The following is an 18,586-nucleotide window of genomic DNA, read 5'->3' on the forward strand; positions in this document are numbered from 1 at the left end:
TTTCACAGACTTCAAAGGTGATAAATAATTGGCACTATCATTTCCAAATAGGTTTGCCTTAAGAGGGTTAATGTCCAATATTGTCCCTGGTAATGTTACATTAATATGATTTAACAAACAACTGTTTCTCTGAACATGACAGTTCAGAGAAATCCTCCTCTTGGATGAGAGTCCAAACATCTTCAAGCTTTTCCTACAAGTCCAGTTGACTTCATTGAGCACAGAAATCTGTCATGACCTGGATGAGTGAGAATCTTCACAGACACTAAATCGCGTTTCTCTCACAAACCACGCAATCTGAGTTATGATTCAGTTTCTTGTGGGAAGGAAACTGCAGAGCCACACACTAACAAATGTTTTATGTGGCCGTGGGCATATGCACTGCTGAGTCAATTCAGGAAGACTACAACATCTAAAATAAGCCTCTGTCATTTAAGTTACCCTCTCTATGTCTATCATACCTGCCCACTGGTTTGAAACTTGTAACTGTGGGTGGCAAGTCAGATTAATCACAAAGACCAAATTGGAAACAGAAGTGGGCTTTAATAAATGTCAGTACTATTTGAAACGATGCTTCCTCAGCAGATGCCTTACAGACTTGAAGTGGTGTATATAATGTTATTGAAGCAAAGGAATATCTGTATGCAATTGAAAGGATGTCATCTAATGCAAAATATGCAAATGTTTCTTTTCATGAGAACGTCGTTCCGTTTTTATGTGATGTTATTTTATGCTCTCTTGATATGAATGAAGCTTAAGTTCATTACATATAAAAAAGCTGTTTATGTTATGATCAAGGGCGATATATTTTATACAAAAGGGTTCCTTCAGTTTTTTTGAACAGTCTTGCTGGATGGAAAGAATTTGCAGAGCCTGGGGTTTGCAATGTATGGTTCTGTTTTATTTCTTTTTTTTATGTTTATGTATGAAAAAATATAATTTATAATTTGCTCTTATATTACATTTTACGTATCAAACGTTTCGCTTCCGCGCAAATATGACGTAAAACGTTCCATTGTGCAACTCTAATTATGCAAGGAATTTTATCGTCAACGCGAAACCAATTTACTAGAATAAAAAGGTGGCTGTTTCTATTGGTTGAACTCACCTGTCAATCAAATCAACTATGTGCGTCATTTCCGTTGTCAGGTGGCGTTGTCGCTGTGGAAAGATGCAATCAGCGAAGAGCGGAGGCTTTTCCTCAATTGCTCATTTCGGTAACAGAGGCTAAACAACCTGAAACCAACCCCACGGCGGGTTCTCCTGTTTAAAGAGATTCTCCCCGGATCCAACACAGCAATTACCCAAGAAATGTCGATGTTGTAAGCAGACAACGCAGACTTTACCCGGCGGTTTTGGCTCGAGGTAAGCGAGGTAGCCACTACATTGCTATTTAGCTCTTCTGGCAGTGCTAGCCAGCTGTAATATTACCTACTTTGTTTAAATGGCCTCCCGGCTGCCCTGTATCCTCTGGCTTGGCTATAGCTAACTTGCCCGTTTGTCGCCACCAATCATTCTGAACGACACATTAGCATTAATGCTGCGTTTCTCAGGAGCTAGCCAACGGCTGCTTTGTGCACTATGCACTTATAGCCGAACTGTTATGTTCTGTACCCCTTTGTGTGGCCGGTGTGTGCCCGAATGCTTGGCAGCGTCTATAGCAAGAAAATCATTTTAGTTTAGTTGTTTTATTGAGTTTGTATGCGCAAGAAATCTTTGATTTATCTGGCACTGTTGAAATACACCTGGTAAAATAATGCATCCGTCTGAGTATAGGTAAATCATTACCTCAGTCAGATTTGACTACTTCTGCAAGGTGGTCAGTTGCTCATTATAGTGGGGTTTCACTACTGTCTACTCCAGTTATATGCGATCTGAACTGATTGGTTTATGTGACGTAACGTCAGGGATTTACTCTACAACTCATGTTTGGATTGTTCGCGTCAGAGCCTGAAAGGTGTCAAGATTCCGCTGTCGTAAAATGACACCGAATAACAAATTGCGAGGGGTGTGAATCTAATCTGTGTCGTCTTATAATGCGTCTTCCGTACACAGATTGCCGTATACGTTATTGAAGCAATAATGAAGTTCACGGCCGCAATAAGTTGCATGCTGCTTCCATGAGACGACGTGATTGATTGACAGTCAACCGAACAGCATGATTTAAGCAAGTGCCTTTCGATTTACTTTGTTTTGTACCGATGTTTGTGTGTGTGTGTGTGTGTGTGTGTTCTTTCGCCTTCTGAATTCAAGATCGCTTCGGGAATTTTTGATTCACCATCTGCACAAGTGTCGTTATGCTTTCTTAACTTCATCCTGCTACCTAACCTGCTTAATTTTGCAATCAGAATTTCTTTGCAGAGTTTTAAAAAAATTGTCAAGGAGTCTCAGTGGGTGGATCTTGAGATAGCTACGTGGTTGTTCCGATACTATTTAAGGAGCCCACATTTCTCCTAGGCTCTGGCAGCGTGTCTCTCCTCTTTTCGTGCGATATGAATCAGAGGCTGTATCTGTTCTTGTCCTCTCTGGTACAGTCAGAGGTAGTCTTTCTTGCTAGATCACTGGCTGTGCAGTGAGGCGCAGCAGTGTCAGAAAAGGATATCAGCATGCTGTCATCACGCTGATGTCATTTAGGTCCGTGTGCATTAGTGGGTTGCATTGACCTTTGCTTTTTCCATGTGTCAGGAGCTGGCTCCACAGCACTACAGCTGGTATTTAGTAGGTAGATGAATAGCCTCGGGTTAATTTGCTGTGTCTTGTGTTGCACCTTGTGTCTAAGAGTCACTTTGTTTTATTCATCCAAGATGCATGCATCTGTTTGTTTTTATAATGTTTTTAATGCCTCCACCCAAAGAGGGCATCTTGACTGTACTGATATGCTTCTGTTTGATGGTATGTAAGTAGGTACAGTATGTTCAGTTTTCATCCCAAAGCCTGCCAGACAGTACTGTATTCAGTAACATTTCACACATGCGTTGTATGATCTGTAAGGCATGCATCCCATATCTGTTTCACATGCAGTTGAGGGGTTATAATTTTCATGTCATTCTGCTACAATTGTGTTTATGGTCTCTAGAATCTGTCCTTGGACACAACTTTTCCATGATTTTAACGATGCTGGTTTAGTGAAAAGAAGTGCATAAAGGGTACTATCACAGAAAATCATGTTTAAAATGTAAGAATGGTCTTAGTTTTTGTGCTGTCTGTTTAGTGTGTTCAGTCTAGTAGCATCTCCAGCACTTAGTCAACCATATCAAATGTATTTATTATTTATTCACACTGAGAGCAGCGTGCACATCGATGATACTGCCAGCCAGTTAGGCCAATAGATTATCCGTTGTTCTGTCTTACTTTTGTCAGCAAGACTTCATGTCACTTAGATTGTGCTATCATTGCTGTCAGAAGTCTTCAGCTTGTCAGACTTCATGGGTGTTGACCAGTGGAGTTGGAGACAGATGGGTGAGAGACATGATGACATTTTCTACTGTCTTGGATTGCAAAAACATTCATAGAAGTGACAATTCATATCAGCCCATACTGGTTGCCAACTGTCCAACCTCCTTTTTGCTTAATAATGCCAACTGGTGAGTCACACATTTCCAGCTTTGAAATAAGACGATACCCTATTCCATATAAAACATTCTAATGACTTCAGTTTCTTCCACATGCAAGACTACTGACTTATTTTGTTGTTGCTTGTGTCTCCATATAATTTTGCTAGTCTGAATCACCTCTTGTGTAGCTGACTAAAATATGCATTCCACTGTAATCAGTCATCATCTTTTTTTTCTTGGCTTATTCTTTTGTTACTTACCTCTGTTGTTGTTTTAGACCCTTTTACAGAGAAATTCTGTTTGGGTGTTGTGATTGAGCACATATTAGAGGCTTGGGGTACATTTCACACTCCTACTGGTGTCATCACCTAGACATTTAAGTATTTTCTGTCCAATGGAAACTCAGGATGACAGCAGGGTGAGTCATCCCTCTCGATTCAAGGCACTACTTCCCTGTTACAGGAAACAGATGGGGTTTCATCACATTGGAACTCAGTATCAGTAAACAGAGCACACCTCTTACTCTATAAATTCTGTGTGGGGGGGGGGTAGTTCTGCTGCAGAATTTAAAGTGGTTTTTGTAATGATGATGTGTCACACTGTGCCACTTGTTCTTCTTGTTAGTGCCTCCTTTTGTTTCAGCTCTGTTTGAACATGTACATTTTTTCACAGGAAGATTTCTGCGGATAAACTACCTGTAGAGATTTTCAGATTAAACAGATTCAGAATGGGGAAAAAATCATATCTAACTCTACAAGAAATTCTTAAGATACATATTTGACTTATTGCTAATAAAAAAAGGTTCTGGTTAAATAACATTGTTAAATTGTTTATTTACACATAAGCATTTCCATTTCAATGGAAAACTTTTAAATTCAAATGTTTGTGGCACACATGCATGGCCAAAGATTGAAGCTTGGGTGTCATCCTTGACACCAGTAGCCATCGCTCTGGAGTGAGCTGTAATGGCCTCACATTCACACTGAGGTGTTGGTAAATGTGTGGGAGGGGAATTTAAAATAGACAGGGAGGAGCTGACCGGAAGTTTACCTCCTTCCAATTCTGTTGGCTAATCTGTGTACTCACAATCAGTTATCAGATGGCTAAACTATTAGTCTGATTTCAAACAGACTGACTATAACTATTTATAAATCTGTTGATGTGTTACGGATACCCCATGCTATTTATGCCTATCCTTTTGTGTCTTTGCTGTCATTTGCATCAACGTACTTTTTAACTTGGTTATCTTTATCCTGCATACTTATCAGATATTTTCCCCTGTAGAGCACCAGTATGTCCAAGCGGCGCTCATCAGAGAGGGGGGCTGGAGAGACTTCAGGCAGGGCGAGCAAACTGCAGTGTCCTGGGATATCTGGCAATAACGCCAAGAGAGCCGGGCCCTTCATCCTCGGTAAGGGAGCTGGCAGTGTTTGAAAAAGCCCCCAAAGCATGGAAATGGTCAACACGAAGCGATGCATGTGGCCAACATCGCATCTAACGTGCTGTTTTTCTTATAAGCATGTATAACGTGTATGCATGCATGCATGTAGGTACAGTATGTGTGTGTAAAAGCTGTTTGAATGGAAATGTGAGTCTACTGGGGTGTGCGTGTGCGTGCGTGTGCACCTGTGAAAAGAATGTGAGGAATTTTGGAATCCCCTCACATCGACCAGAGTGAACTGAGTCCATCTTTGAGCAAGGCTATTTCCTACCCCCTGAAAATGTAAATGTCTCCTATAGTCCCAAACTTTTTGTTGTATACTTCACAACCCTGCTGCTGTTTGCAATGCTGGGCGCCAAAGAAAACATTACACTGAGGGTGTAAAGGGGTTAGTGCACATGCTGCCTTTAATGAATTGCAGCAAGAGCACACACTCCGTCATGTAGGCTGCCTTTTGCTCATGCAGCTGTTCCTTTTCTTATCCTTGCAGGGCCTCGCCTGGGCAACTCACCAGTGCCCAGCATAGTGCAATGTCTGGCCAGAAAGGACGGTACTGATGACTTCTATCAGCTCAAAGTAAGTATGCTGAAGTATGGAATGTTTTTTTTTCTTTTTCTTTCTTGCAAACAGAGTGAATTATGGATGTGATTCTGTAAGAAGTTAAATACATCACTCCACGGCTATACTGTCGCTGTAGACACCTGAACTTTTGACCGACCCTTTTTGTCATTCATTTTATGGTACCCTGTTTTATTTGGATGCAAACACCATCACTTCAATAATGTGTTTATTGGGGCTATCCAGCGTCTGGTTCACAAGGAGACTGTGGAACCAGGAGGGCGAGGGGAGGAGGAAGGTAGTGCTCCACCTGGAATGTTGACTTATAACCTCCCAAGACCCTGCGCATGACCCTCACCGTATGACTGCAGCGCCTCTGTGTCTTCACAGCGTGTTTACTCCACATTAGTATATGAGCCACCGTTAAAGCTGCAGTCCTTTTATACCATCTCCACTGCACACATGGTACTTCTTGTTAACTGCTTACCAGTTGTAACTTGGTGTCCTCGCTCATTTAAAGAGCTTAGCCTCTGGACTGAGGATTAACTTCATACCGAACAGTTGAGCCCCCCCCCCCACTCTGATCTTGTATGAGCTATTGTGACCTGTAACGTTTGCTCACTGATGTTTACGGCAGATCTTGACGCTCGAGGAGAGAGTGGACTCGACAGGAGAAACTCAGGAGGAAAGGCAAGGGAAGATGTTGCTGCACACAGAGTACTCCCTTCTTTCTCTGCTGCACAACCAGGATGGGGTAGTCCACCATCATGGCCTCTTCCAGGTAGACTGACATCTGATAATATTTGGCAGTTACATCACATTAAATCATATCACAGGTAGAACACTTTTTTTTTTAAGTTGCTGTTTTTGGATGAGTAACAGCAAAGGGAAGTTTGTCATTTGTCGATGGACCTGCTCGCTTTTGCCTTGTCAAGGTCGTTTCAAAGGAAGTCATAGTACTGATATTATCTGCAGTCATTTTCTAGTCGGGGCCACATCCATTCACAATGAGCCCCTCCTTCACCTGTCTTCCTGTCTGCTTCCTCCTTTAACTTTGTTATTGTTCCATATTCTTTCTCTCTGTATCTCCTTTGTCTCTTTCACATCCTTTCTTCCACTCTGTCGGCGTTCTCAGAATAGCAGCATCAAGCCATGTACTCCAATTCGTTTTAGCCCACGGTATCGATTGGATTATTATAGTGCATCTCCACTGTGAGAGAATTGGTTAATAATGTATGCTCTCAGAGGTGCAGACTGCACCTAAAAAAAACCATGAAAATCTGATACAAAAATCAGTAAGACATGGCGACTCTCCTAAGATAGGAGTGTAAAGAATAGCAACGACCTTTGTTATTCATCCTCCATGACGTCATGTGGCGTGATGAATGTGTCTTACGCACATTGGCTACATGCAGGACTGAGTGATGTCCTTCACTCGTCCTTCTCAGCTGAATGAATCCTGGTGATCAGCTGGAATGATGCACAAATCCATTCACTTTAATGCATTAATGGATGATTCAATTTCTATCCATTAGACGCCGTTGGAAAGTGCCTCTAAAATAGATCAACAGCTCTGAACAGTGATCACCATGTGAAGAAATCTGCTCACCATGGGTGTCACAGCTATAACACGAAGGACGAAGCTATTCTCTGGAGTTCAAAGTTTAATAGAATAAAGTACTGTACCAATGTTTCAAGTGAGCAAAATACAGTATATGTGTGTTTGATACATGTTACCAGCGAGACAACTAAAACAACTTGGATCTTAGTTTGAGGCGCACGCCACAGTGATTTTTTATTTAGCAAAGAACCTGAAGTAGCTTGTGCTCATTCTCTACATTTTACCTGTTAACCCTGTAAATAAGATCAAAAGAAACTGTGTGAAGAGAGATGAACAAACATTGAGTGGTTACTAAAGAGGGCTCTGAATCTGTATTCCACTCACTTCTGTACTTTCTTACATCTTATATATGTGATCTGTGGCAAACCACTTCCTATTGATGAAATACCCTTTATTTTTCACATGCAACTACAGCCACGTGTGAAATCACTTGTGAAAAAGCATCATAATGCTAAAAATGACTTTTTGAAATTCTTCTAAAAGATTGCCAAACCTACATTTTCAGTGCCTCCTACGTCTCTGGTTACAACTCTCATTTTGCAATCCCCAGGACCGAGCCTACGAGATAGTGGAGGACATGGAGGCCAATAAAATTCGCAAGATGAAGAAGCGGATCTGTCTCGTGCTGGACTGCCTATGTGCTCACGACTTCAGCGTCAAGACGGCAGATCTAATAAACCTCCAGCATTATGTCATAAAGGAGAAGCGATTGAGCGAGCGTGAAGCCATTGTCATCTTCTATGATGTAGTGCGTGTGGTGGAGGCCCTTCATAAGGTGAGTTTAGGTGGAGTTGTGTGGAAACACCAAGAAAAGGTTTGCTTTTTGGAATCCACCTTTGTCACCAATTGAAAAAAAAAAAAACTTTCGTCCCTGCAGAATTCCATTTTTTTAATCAAGAAAGATCAAGTAGCACAACTGTTTTGGAGAATTATTTTTTTTCCTAATTGTTAAATATTTTCATCTCCCACACACATCCCACTCTCAAAAACCAACTGATTGTTCTAATATCTGCGATTCCCTATGCAGAATTTAACCAAACAGTCTTCCTCTCTTTCTTTCATACAGAAAAACATTGTACACAGAGACCTCAAGCTGGGAAACATGGTGCTGAACAAACGGTAAGAAGAGAGTAATTCTCTTGTCAAACTGATCACAGGCCAATGACCTCTAATGATACAGGGACTATCATTTTAGCCCACCAGCAAGTCATTTTGTCAAGTCACATGTGTGAGAGGCCCCAGCAGCCAGCATGAAGAATGCATTTGGCTTTGGGGGAGTGGGCGTGGTCACATTCTTAAGCGTTGCTCTTTGGTGCTCGATGCTGGGTCATCGTCTGTGGGTTGAGTAAAGGCCAATGAGTCTCTCCATGTGGTTGGGATTCGAGAAGAAGCAGGTGAACTTGAATCTGGTGCAAAAATATAACAGAATATACCCCCTGTGTTTGCAGCAGAGTGCACAGCAGTGTTCTAGAAGATACAGGGCTTCGAGTGCGTCTTAGGTCACAAAGTCTTGGCGTTTAAAATCGGCAGAATGGAAAACGACTTAACTGTAAAGCCTTCTCCAAACATCACTTGTGTGTGGGAGTGTGTATTCAGAGGCGAAGTGAGCTACTTTTTAATATCAGTTTGTCCAAGTTTAGATTATTCAGTGACATTTTGCTGTGGAGATTGGACAGGATGACAAAATGCATGCATACTGTATTCCTTGAGACTCTTCTAGACTTAAACATCGTCCCACAAAGCCACTGTTTTCATTTGGAAGGACATGAGTAACACTGGTACACACACACACTGTTCCTACGCTCGCTTGAACACACATCCAAATACGGAATATGCTCGCTTTTGGAGATGTCTCACGCTGTAGCCAGTTACTTCTCGTGCATAGCATGCATGTCTGAGTAGGTGCATTGAGATGTCACGTTGCTGGCTTATCTTGCTACCACACGCTCTGCATCTCAGGCATGAGAACCCCTGGCCTCCACTACCAGCAGCAGCGGTGACAGTGGTGGCGATGACGAAACGGGCAGAGTGTTATGGCCAGGAAAAGGAGGGTGGTGGGGTAAGGAGCAGAGGAGGGGAACACTCCGTCCCAGCTGGAGACAAAGTAGAGGCTTGCCAAAAGCTCCATAGCTCAGAGCTGACTCACGCCACAGAAGCACAATATGCACACACACACTCTTCGTCATCATTTATTTACCTTCCACTTTGTTTGTTCTCTTTTACACCCCAGTCCCCTTCCTGCTTTCATTGTCTGTTTGACTCACTTCATTATATCTCTTTGTGCGCCAGTGTTTGCTCACCTAAGCGTTTCCCCTTTCACTCCACCCCAATGAGTATGAATGTACAGTCAGTCTGGGCTGGGCCCGGTCCATTTAGTTGCAGACCAGACCCAAAATCTCCTCTCCTGCTGCCTGCAGTCATTCTGGGAAATGTACCGATGCCCTCAACAAGCTCAGCAGTTTATGCAAGAATGATGTGATTTCCTCTTACAGAGAAAGAGAGCTGTTATGAAAGCAGGATGTCATAAATCACCCTGCAAGGGTCATTGACGATGTGGGTCAGAGCTACATCAACCGGGTACATCTTTGTATTTTTAAAATGACAGTAGTTTTCAGTTTTATTCCTTCAAATGTGTTTGTGTTCATCATACATCATCGTACTCTCTCTGCTGTTGATCAGTATCTGACTGAATTAGGAGTTTGCAATTTGATATTTTCAGACATCTTGCATCTTTACGTCAGTGTTATTATTGAATGGTGCAACAGTATTTGGGTCAATAACTGCTGTGGAACAATCTGAGAAACCAAATTTGATTGGTCCACATTTAACCTCTTTTTCTCATCAACTGGTATATTTAGTGCAAACTGTTGCAATAAAGGAAGAGAAGTCAGGGAGCTGTTTGGGTTTCTTGTTTCCTGATTTACCCGGGGGTCACATGACAAGGAAGCGGCAATGCTGTGGTCTCCCTTTGAGTCCTTTGGGACCCTTGCCTCATGAGGCAAACATGCATTTTCATTTATCCAATCTCCGGTGCAAGAATAGAAGCCCACGTCGTGATGCGAGCAGACAAAAGAACAGACTCTTCGAGAATAGAAGCTTTTATGTCGAGAGTCCTTGATGCCTGAATATGAATGAATGAAAATCTGTTTTTTGACAGAAATTTAGCTTGAGAAGGTTTAATAGAAGCAGTGATTGTGTGTGTGACTGAACAGGGTGTGAAAGTGAGACAGAGAAGGGGAAGCTATTCACCTCAGGTCTTTTTAGAAAGCGGATGTGGGCGAGGTGCATGATCCAGAGAGGACCCGGGGCTCTAAGACCACGGTTTGTCACCGTGTGTTTTTGTGTGCGTGCAGTCTAAGTTGTACACTGGAGTTCAAATTTTAAATGTTCATGAGCTTTATATATTAATTTGCCAGCCCATCTCTATGCAGGCTCAGGCTTAGTCATTGAGACAATTATCCCAAGCCACAGATTGACTCATATGTTTGTCAAAGCGCAGCTTTCACATTTCTTCCTCCTCTGCTAAAAGAACATCGATATACAGAAGAGTCCCTCAGCTTTAATATGGTTAGTTTTCACTCCACATGCAGATTTTAGCTTCATGATTAATTTCAATAAAATTTAATGACTTGAAATATTATAGTGGTCACAAAATCAAATGACTGAAACAATCTTGAACGTTTCAGACTTTCAGATGCTCGTGTATCTAGATTGGGCTTGATGTAGGTAAATAGAAAATGACTTTTCACAACAGAGTAGAGTTTACATAAAGCTTACATGACGGTACTAGAACACAGGGAGGAAACTGAAAGAAACATGTCACACAAAAAGTTAATTAGTTAGTCTGGAGGGCAGGGTGGTCCGGACCGCACTTCATGACAAAAACAGCATCTGAATTACATGAAGTAATGCGAGAAGATGCAAGCCTATTTTCGAATAAAGCTGGATCTGCATCTGTTTTGCATCTGACCCTCTTCAGATGCTGCTGAGTTTGTAAAGCACACTAAGCGTGCGGTTATTAAAACAACAAGGCCTCTTAGCAAGTTCTCCCTCTCTCAGTCAGCTGATGTTTACTTCGGGCTTTAAGCAATGAGTGTGAAGCATATTACATTGTAAACTTGAATTTGTTATGATGACTAATAACAATGTTTGACTAAAAAATTGCTCCAACGTATTTGTCATGGATGAAGTTGCACTGGATTGAGGATTAATGGCAGATTCAAATCAAGTATATGAAAGAAGAGATATTTACTATGTGTGTTTGTTTTTTGTTTACAGAACTCACCGAATCACCATCACAAATTTCTGCCTCGGAAAACACCTGGTGAGCGAGGATGACCTACTGAAAGACCAGAGAGGAAGTCCGGCCTACATCAGCCCTGATGTTTTAAGTGGTTAGTGATCAGCCGTCGCGTTTCATGCACATTTTTTAAAGGCTAATGTACACATCAAACAAGATGCTTTACAGACAGAAGGAAACATGCTGAAAGTTCAAACCTTGGTTTGAATCTGAATCTACTGGGCTTCTTATGTAAAATAAATGATGACTCACCTCTAATCCAAGAGGCTTTTTTGTTTCTAAGTAGCTGGGGAGGAGCTTCAATTATTTAAACTCTTATAAGGACATAAAGGCAGTGATCTATTAAGCTTAAAAGGTCCTTTGTGACAGTTGTGCAGTTTATTTTTATGGAGGTGACATAAGCAGGTTCATTCTGAACCCCTTCAGCAGCCACGCTCATATTTACATCAGCTGATTGTGTCCACAAGTGTTTGAATGTCATGTTTCCACCGTCTACTTTAAGCTGTGGAGTCAGGTGTTGCGCACAAAGTACAAAATGTCATGCTTGCGAGTTTTGAGTGAGCGAGGGACTCTTTGTTGATCAGATGGGATCCTGGGATTCTCTTAAACAGCGTTGCGTAACGTCAAACAGCCGGCTTTGCATTTGATTTTCCGGTTATTAGGCAACAGGAAAGACGTTATGTTGCAACGGCGGACCAACAAAAACTCAGAATAGCTTTTATTTACTGTCTTTGCTTTGCGTAGTCACAGTGATATTGCATTTTCAGATGACATGTGTCTGCAGAGGAAGCTGCTTTTCTCTTTGTGTGGCACATTTCCTTTTGTCTGTGGGAGGAAAAAAAAGAAGAAATCCAATTTTTTTTATATTTCAAAATGCTTGTTTTTCAAAGTACATGTAAAAACCCAAGTGTCACGCACCAATCTCATCGGAACTTTGAGAGAGCCATCCTGGGCATTCCTAAAGCAGGAATAGTTCTTCTCTAACCGCTCAAACTGTAGATAAAACCCGGGCGTGTATATCAGCGTAACGTGACAGGCACACAATTAAGCAGAGCTTCAGTGACTCACACACTGATGACTCAGTAGAGGGAAACTACTCCCATCTACCCCATCCTGTCTGTGTGTGCATGTGTGTGTGTGTGTGTGTGTCACAGGCTTTAACATAATTGCCTGCTGCTGTTGCTACCGCCTGCCTGGCTGCAACAACGTGTGGTCATACTCTGCCATGATGGTCCACCCTCACCAGTTCCAGCTTATTCATTGCTGAAGTACAGTGGAATTAATGTCTTGGAGATACGTTATTAAAACGGCACTGCCATTTTAAAGTCACCAATGTACAGGATGTTTCTAGAAAATATGATCTATATGTATATGATGAGTGAATGCTTGTGTTTGCTCATGCTGTTAATCATTAGACTTGACGGCTCCAGGTTGAAGGATTGATCACCGCTGAGTCACTCGAGGCAGAAACTGTCATTGCACCACTAAACAAATGTTGATTTCAACCATTATAGTTTTTTTTTTTTCCTTTGGAAAGGCACTTGGTGTCAACATTTCAAGCGCCACATTTGTTGATCTCACCAATCTTTTATTTTGTCATCAGGTCGGCCGTACCGCGGTAAACCCAGTGACATGTGGGCTCTTGGCGTCGTCCTGTTCACCATGCTGTATGGCCAGTTTCCTTTTTACGACAGCATACCTCAAGAACTCTTCCGCAAAATCAAGGCTGCTGAGTACTCCATCCCAGAGTGAGTGCTCTTCCCATGGCATGTGACATTTTGTGGAGATGTATTCACAGAAAGGTTTTCTGCACTGCTGTAACATCAGTCACAGCATCCTCAGATGTCTATTTATTCTGTCAGGAATATTTAAACACAGCATTAAAAGTACTGATTATCTGGTTAACTTTTCTCTAAACATTTTATCACGCTTCATGCTGGTTTCAGTCATTCTTTATTTTAGGTCCTTGCACTAGTAACTGACTACTTTTTCAAATTCAGTTTTTTTCCAGAAGAAAATGCTGTGTCATATTTCAGTAGCGACTTTATATGCTTGTGACGTAGTCACGTCTTCCATGAAAAACTGATGTCTTTCTTTCCTCCTCCTCTCAGGGACGGTCGTGTGTCTGATAACACAGTGTGCCTTATCCGAAAGCTGCTGGTGTTGGACCCTCAGCAGAGGCTGACTGCAGGAGAAGTTCTGGAGTCACTCAGCGTCATCATTGCCTCATGGTAGTTGCTCCCCCTGCTGGATATTCAGCAGAATTACATGCAATAATTCCACAAAAGGCCACTGATCAATATCCTGGTTGTTTTCCCATTCGCAGGCAGTCGGTTTCATCGTTGAGTGGACCTCTACAGGTGGTACCGGATATTGATGATCAAGTCAATCATCCAGAACATCTGCAAGAGGTGAATTATTATAGAAAAATGCATGCACCTGCCTTAACATAGTTAGTTAGATAAATCAAAACTACCTGAAATATCGTTACTTCGAGCTACTGACTAATTATTTTCTGACATGCTTAACAACATGTTATGACTTGTTTATTCCAGTCAGCATAGATGTTGAAGTGCATTGACCAGAATACGCTTTCCTCCATCAGGCCAAGGTGATAGAAGAGTCCTCACAGTACGAGTTTGAGAACTACATGCGCCAGCAGTTGCTGCTGGCTGAAGAGAAGAACACTATTCACGAGGCCAAAAGCTTTCTCACCAAGCGCCAGTTTGGCAGCATCCCACCTGTAAGGCGTCTGGGCCACGATGCCCAGCCTGTCAGCCCGTTAGATGCCGCCATCCTGGCACAACGTTTCCTCCGGAATTAGTCCCCCTGTCCATCCATCTCAGCCTCTCTGACCTCCCTGATGGAGTCCTGTGGACTCCAAAGAGGACTGAGTAGGCTAAGCCCCAGAAAAGGACCTCATACAGGTTACCAAGCCCAAAGCAGGGTACAAATGCCCCCCCATTCATTGGTGGGCTTTGGGCAACCTGGGCCGAGCCTGTGCAAGAGGGCACCAGAAACTGCCAACTTTCAAGTTTGCTCTTAACACCTGGATCCTTCCTGTAAAACATGGAAAGCCCCTGAGGAAGATCTGAACCAAAGGTTCCTTGCCCTCAGGTCACCCAGTCAGATCTCACTGTGCAACCAACGTGACGGCAAACAAAAGGCTCTCCCGGATTTACAGAGGAGATTATTGAACCTCCCCACCCTCCTTGGAGATCTCCTTACTGTAACAGTTTCCCCATCTCAACTCTGGATCCCTCTCCCAGGAGCAATACAGGACCAGAATCATGTAGCAACCCTCTCTCCTTCCTCGTGGTAATGCTATTGCCTCAAGTCAGATCGCCTGATGGCAGATGTCAGTTCTGTATACCTCCATTCCAACTCCCTCCTTTCAGTCTTTCCTCTTTTTCTGTTTTCCCGTGTCCAAAAAAATCGATCCTGACTGGACCTGTCCGCCGACTTCAAATCAATCTACCTCTCTGTCTCTCTTCTCTGTTGGTAAACCATGCTCACTGTTCTGAGACAAGGGATTGTAACAATGGAGTCATGTTGCCACCAGTGACGTAAAGCATTAAAGTTTTTGAAACCTTTTCAGGGGTTTCTAAAAATCTGAATAAGCTTTTTTTTCTTCTTTTTTTTTTGGAAAAAAAAAATCATGTAAACTCAAGTAGCATCTTCTCCCTACTTTTTGATTGAAGATACTGAATATCAAATGATGTGCACTTTCATCCTTCGATATTTGGAGAGTGCATTGTCTCCTATTTCTGCTCATCCCTGTGGAAACCTATTAGCATCTAGGCAGCTAGTGTGAGGTACCTGGAAGTCACAATGCCAAGAACTGAATGGGAAAAACTGTTGGCTCCTCTCTGCCAAGGCATATTGACGCTACCGCCGTCTCAGTGCCGCTGTAGTGAAGAAAGAGCACTGTCACATTTGTATTGCCAAAATCTTGTCTTAAAATGACTCTTAGCCAAGGAAACTGGTACCACACAGCCTCATTCAAAATCAAATGGCCTCCAGGTAATCCTACTTTCCTGTTTATTTTTACCAAGACAGATCACAGGACAATTTTTTTTTTTTCAGTATGAATGTGAACTGTTCTAGTATACTTTGATACATCTGCAGTATCTTTGAGTGTGTACGTGTTTTTGAGTCAGGCAAACACAAATCCGCAAAGCCGTGGAGCCGTTGGCCTCTGATAGTGGCAGATTCTCTAAGCTATCCTCGAATCTTTGTGTATTTGATGTCTGGCCTGCCTCAGCGGCAGACACTGTGAAAACTAGAGCAGGCTTTTCCAAGACAGGGCTTGACTGAATGTTTTAGTAATTGCTATGATTTCCATGAATGCTTTTCTTAAGGAAAATATATCTATCACCATTCTCAAGCTCTTTCTCCAGCTCAACTTGTACACATTTGTATTATTTCACAATGTTAGCTCTCCGTACAGAGAGGCCAGCCGGCATGTGTAACTGATACTGTAATATTCCATAGAGAAATGAAAAAACAGACTGATATTTTTTATGTTTAGTTGTTCGGTCTTGGTTTTGGACACGTAATTCACTTTTATCAAAGATTTTCTTCAGACCAAGGCAAATCTAATACCTAGAGACTACAAGGCGTCTGTACTCCGCAGCCTTTGTGCAGTGGTACCTGCTTCAAGCCATCTGGACATCTTATTTATATTTCAACTAAATGCATGAATTTAGGCTCTGGAATATTTTCAAATGTCTCCACATCTTTTTTTACTTGTAATTTTCATGTTGTTTTAATTTAAACTCTTGTTTAAGCCACACCCCTTTCAAACCACTAGGTCTTTCTATCGCAGACATCCATCATCACCTGTCAAAAACCTCTGCCTACATGAAAACGTCTTTTGAAACTAGGCGCAACATCTGCTTAGTGAAACGGAGAAAACCATTGATCTTCAATGGTCTTCAATAATTGGTTCTCTTTTTGATCCTTTTTAAATGTGTTCATTAAAGTGTAGCATTTGTGTTTGTGATTTCCCTTTTCTGAATAACTGTCTTGCCTTTTCTGCAAAAGTTTGTGATCAATTTAAGCTACACTAATCATGAGACTGACTTTTGTTCTAGTTCTACTTTCCTCTTCTTCTTTTTTTTTAAAATACCATTAACCTCCAGAAGTACCCACACAAGTCTCTGTGGTCAGTATGTAAATATGTAACGTCGTGACTCGGCCAGTCATATTTGTATCTAGATCACCCTGAAGAAACACCAACTCTGTCTCAACCTGTGCTGATTGACGTGTATTTATCGGCCACGTTGGCCGTTGACCACAACATCCGGAGGCTAAACCCATACGTTAAAGAGAGCGGTCTGCTCTCTCCCACCTCAATGTGAATTCCATGGGTATACAGCAGTATTGTATTTGTGATTGTTTATCAGAAAAAGGTGTTTCATTAATGCCGTAGCCATTGCTGAATGCTGACATTAAGTGATCGTTTGTGGAAAGTGTCTTACGTCATTTTCCATGATGCCCAGCTACAGATTAGTAAATTAAGGTTCAGTGGAGCCTTTATGTCAGTGTAATTTTTTGCCCCTCCCTAATCAAATGTTTCACTTCTTAGCTTAGTGGATTGTACCACATTCAATGTTAGTTTTACAGAGTTGTTTTTGGTAGACTGCGATGTGGACTGAAAAAAAAGCATGGAATAGTGTGAGGTTGAACTCCTTGTAAAACATGTGACTGTTGCATGATTGTAAACTTGCAAGGTGTGCCGACTGAAGATCGCTCTGTGTCAATCCTGTAGGAAGCCAGAAATCGAAGTAGATAAATGCCAAGAAATTGGACAAATATGTCGTCTTTTTCTTTTCAAATACAATTTTTGATGATTTTCACCCTCCTTCTAAAGTCCTCAGTCATCAGTTAAATAGCCAGTGTATAGTTGACTGTTTTCAACTGGAAACTTGGTGCAGGAAATGAAATGTGGTGTAGTTTAAATAAACCCAATGGGATTACATGATGTTAGCTGCTTGGTCAGACATGGGCATCTAGATACAGAAAACTGCATAATTGTACAGATGAAAAACATGTTTGTATAGAAAAAAACATATTTTTCTACTTCATCAGATCTCTACATGCATGTTAGCAATAAACTTTGATATGGAAATATACAAATGTGTCATGTCTTTGTATTTCCTTTCATTGACAATAGGTGGCGCACTTCTTTAGTAAATGAAATGGACAGCTGTGGAAGAGGTAGATTCGCAGTAGACTTGCGGATGATGTTGAATGTTCTTTGTTGGATTCCACATCTGCCTCCTAAAAGCTACACATGTATCTTCTCATCATATGCATTCCTGACATTAAATCCAACCCATTAAAAAGGACGCTGCATTAACAAACACTATACATTCTAGAGCAAAAAAAATGGGTGGGAGGGGGCTCATTGAATCAGTGCAATCAGATCTTCCATCCATTCCTGTCAATTAGTAGGAAACCAAAGGGACAAATGCTCTGCAGATTTATTCACAGAAAGAAAAACAGACTTCAGAGTCACCTTTCCCACCCTTGTGAGATCCCACAGCAGATAATATCTCAACTGTGTCTCTCCCCTGGATCATTGGAACCTCTCTCCCAACATTTCCAGCAAAGAGGAAAAGTCTCCAGGGTCAAAGTTCCACAGATGCTTTGTCCCCATAAACTACAAGCAGCTGGCCTTGAGGAGGTCCGTCCTCCGGTCACGTGTGTGTCTCTAACAAAGAGACGACGTCAGACGGGTGAAATGTTCTTGCCTCATTACCTCAGAGAGTATTAGATATTCTTTGTGAGTAGAAACGAACCATCATCTGGGAGATGGATTTGTGGTGTAATGATGCAAATACACAACACACTGCAAAACATGGCTAGAAAAGAAGAACCCATGAGGGTGGGAATATACGATTGATTGCAGGTTGGAACAAATATTTCCTCAGGACATACGGCTCTCTTGCATAATGTTTATACAGTTTCTTCTGTTTTTGCAGTTGTAGTGAATCTTTAATCTCACAGAAGTTATGGATTTGCCAGAGAAAATTATGATCAAACACCTTTTTTTTTGAAGAAGAAGAACAGCAAATGTCTTGCCTGACCATGAAGCATACATTTTC

At 41.8% G+C, this 18,586-nt stretch overlaps 1 protein-coding gene across 4 annotated transcripts; it reads left to right on the forward strand.

Moving 5' to 3' along the window:
* Nucleotides 1–1,165: 1,165 nt before the first annotated feature.
* On the forward strand, nt 1,166–17,609 carry stk40 (serine/threonine kinase 40). 4 transcript variants are annotated; one of them, XM_068323922.1, is made up of 11 exons: nt 1,166–1,374; nt 4,839–4,965; nt 5,486–5,571; nt 6,191–6,334; nt 7,725–7,949; nt 8,241–8,293; nt 11,453–11,568; nt 13,078–13,222; nt 13,586–13,705; nt 13,801–13,885; nt 14,080–17,609. In XM_068323922.1, the coding sequence occupies exons 2-11, from the start codon at nt 4,848–4,850 to the stop codon at nt 14,296–14,298; spliced, it is 1,311 nt and encodes a 436-aa protein (XP_068180023.1). In that variant the 5' UTR covers nt 1,166–1,374; nt 4,839–4,847; the 3' UTR covers nt 14,299–17,609. The 4 variants fall into 4 exon arrangements, with proteins under 4 accessions (XP_068180023.1, XP_068180022.1, XP_068180021.1 ...); XM_068323921.1 differs by having other exon boundaries at nt 1,166–1,365; nt 4,823–4,965; XM_068323920.1 differs by having other exon boundaries at nt 1,166–1,365.
* Nucleotides 17,610–18,586: the final 977 nt, after the last annotated feature.

The sequence above is a fragment of the Antennarius striatus genome, chromosome 9 (genome assembly GCF_040054535.1).
Source record: "Antennarius striatus isolate MH-2024 chromosome 9, ASM4005453v1, whole genome shotgun sequence".
NCBI lineage: Eukaryota > Metazoa > Chordata > Actinopteri > Lophiiformes > Antennariidae > Antennarius > Antennarius striatus.

What these genes read in the sequence shown, in the direction of transcription:
- stk40 (XM_068323922.1), top strand. Translation starts at nt 4,848, where the DNA reads ATGTCCAAGCGGCGCTCATCAGAGAGGGGGGCTGGAGAGACTTCAGGC. An exon ending in ATGACTTCTATCAGCTCAAA is followed by an intron (nt 5,572 to 6,190) that starts GTAAGTATGCTG and finishes TGTTTACGGCAG; the next exon opens with ATCTTGACGCTCGAGGAGAG. An exon ending in CAGCCCTGATGTTTTAAGTG is followed by an intron (nt 11,569 to 13,077) that starts GTTAGTGATCAG and finishes TTTTGTCATCAG; the next exon opens with GTCGGCCGTACCGCGGTAAA.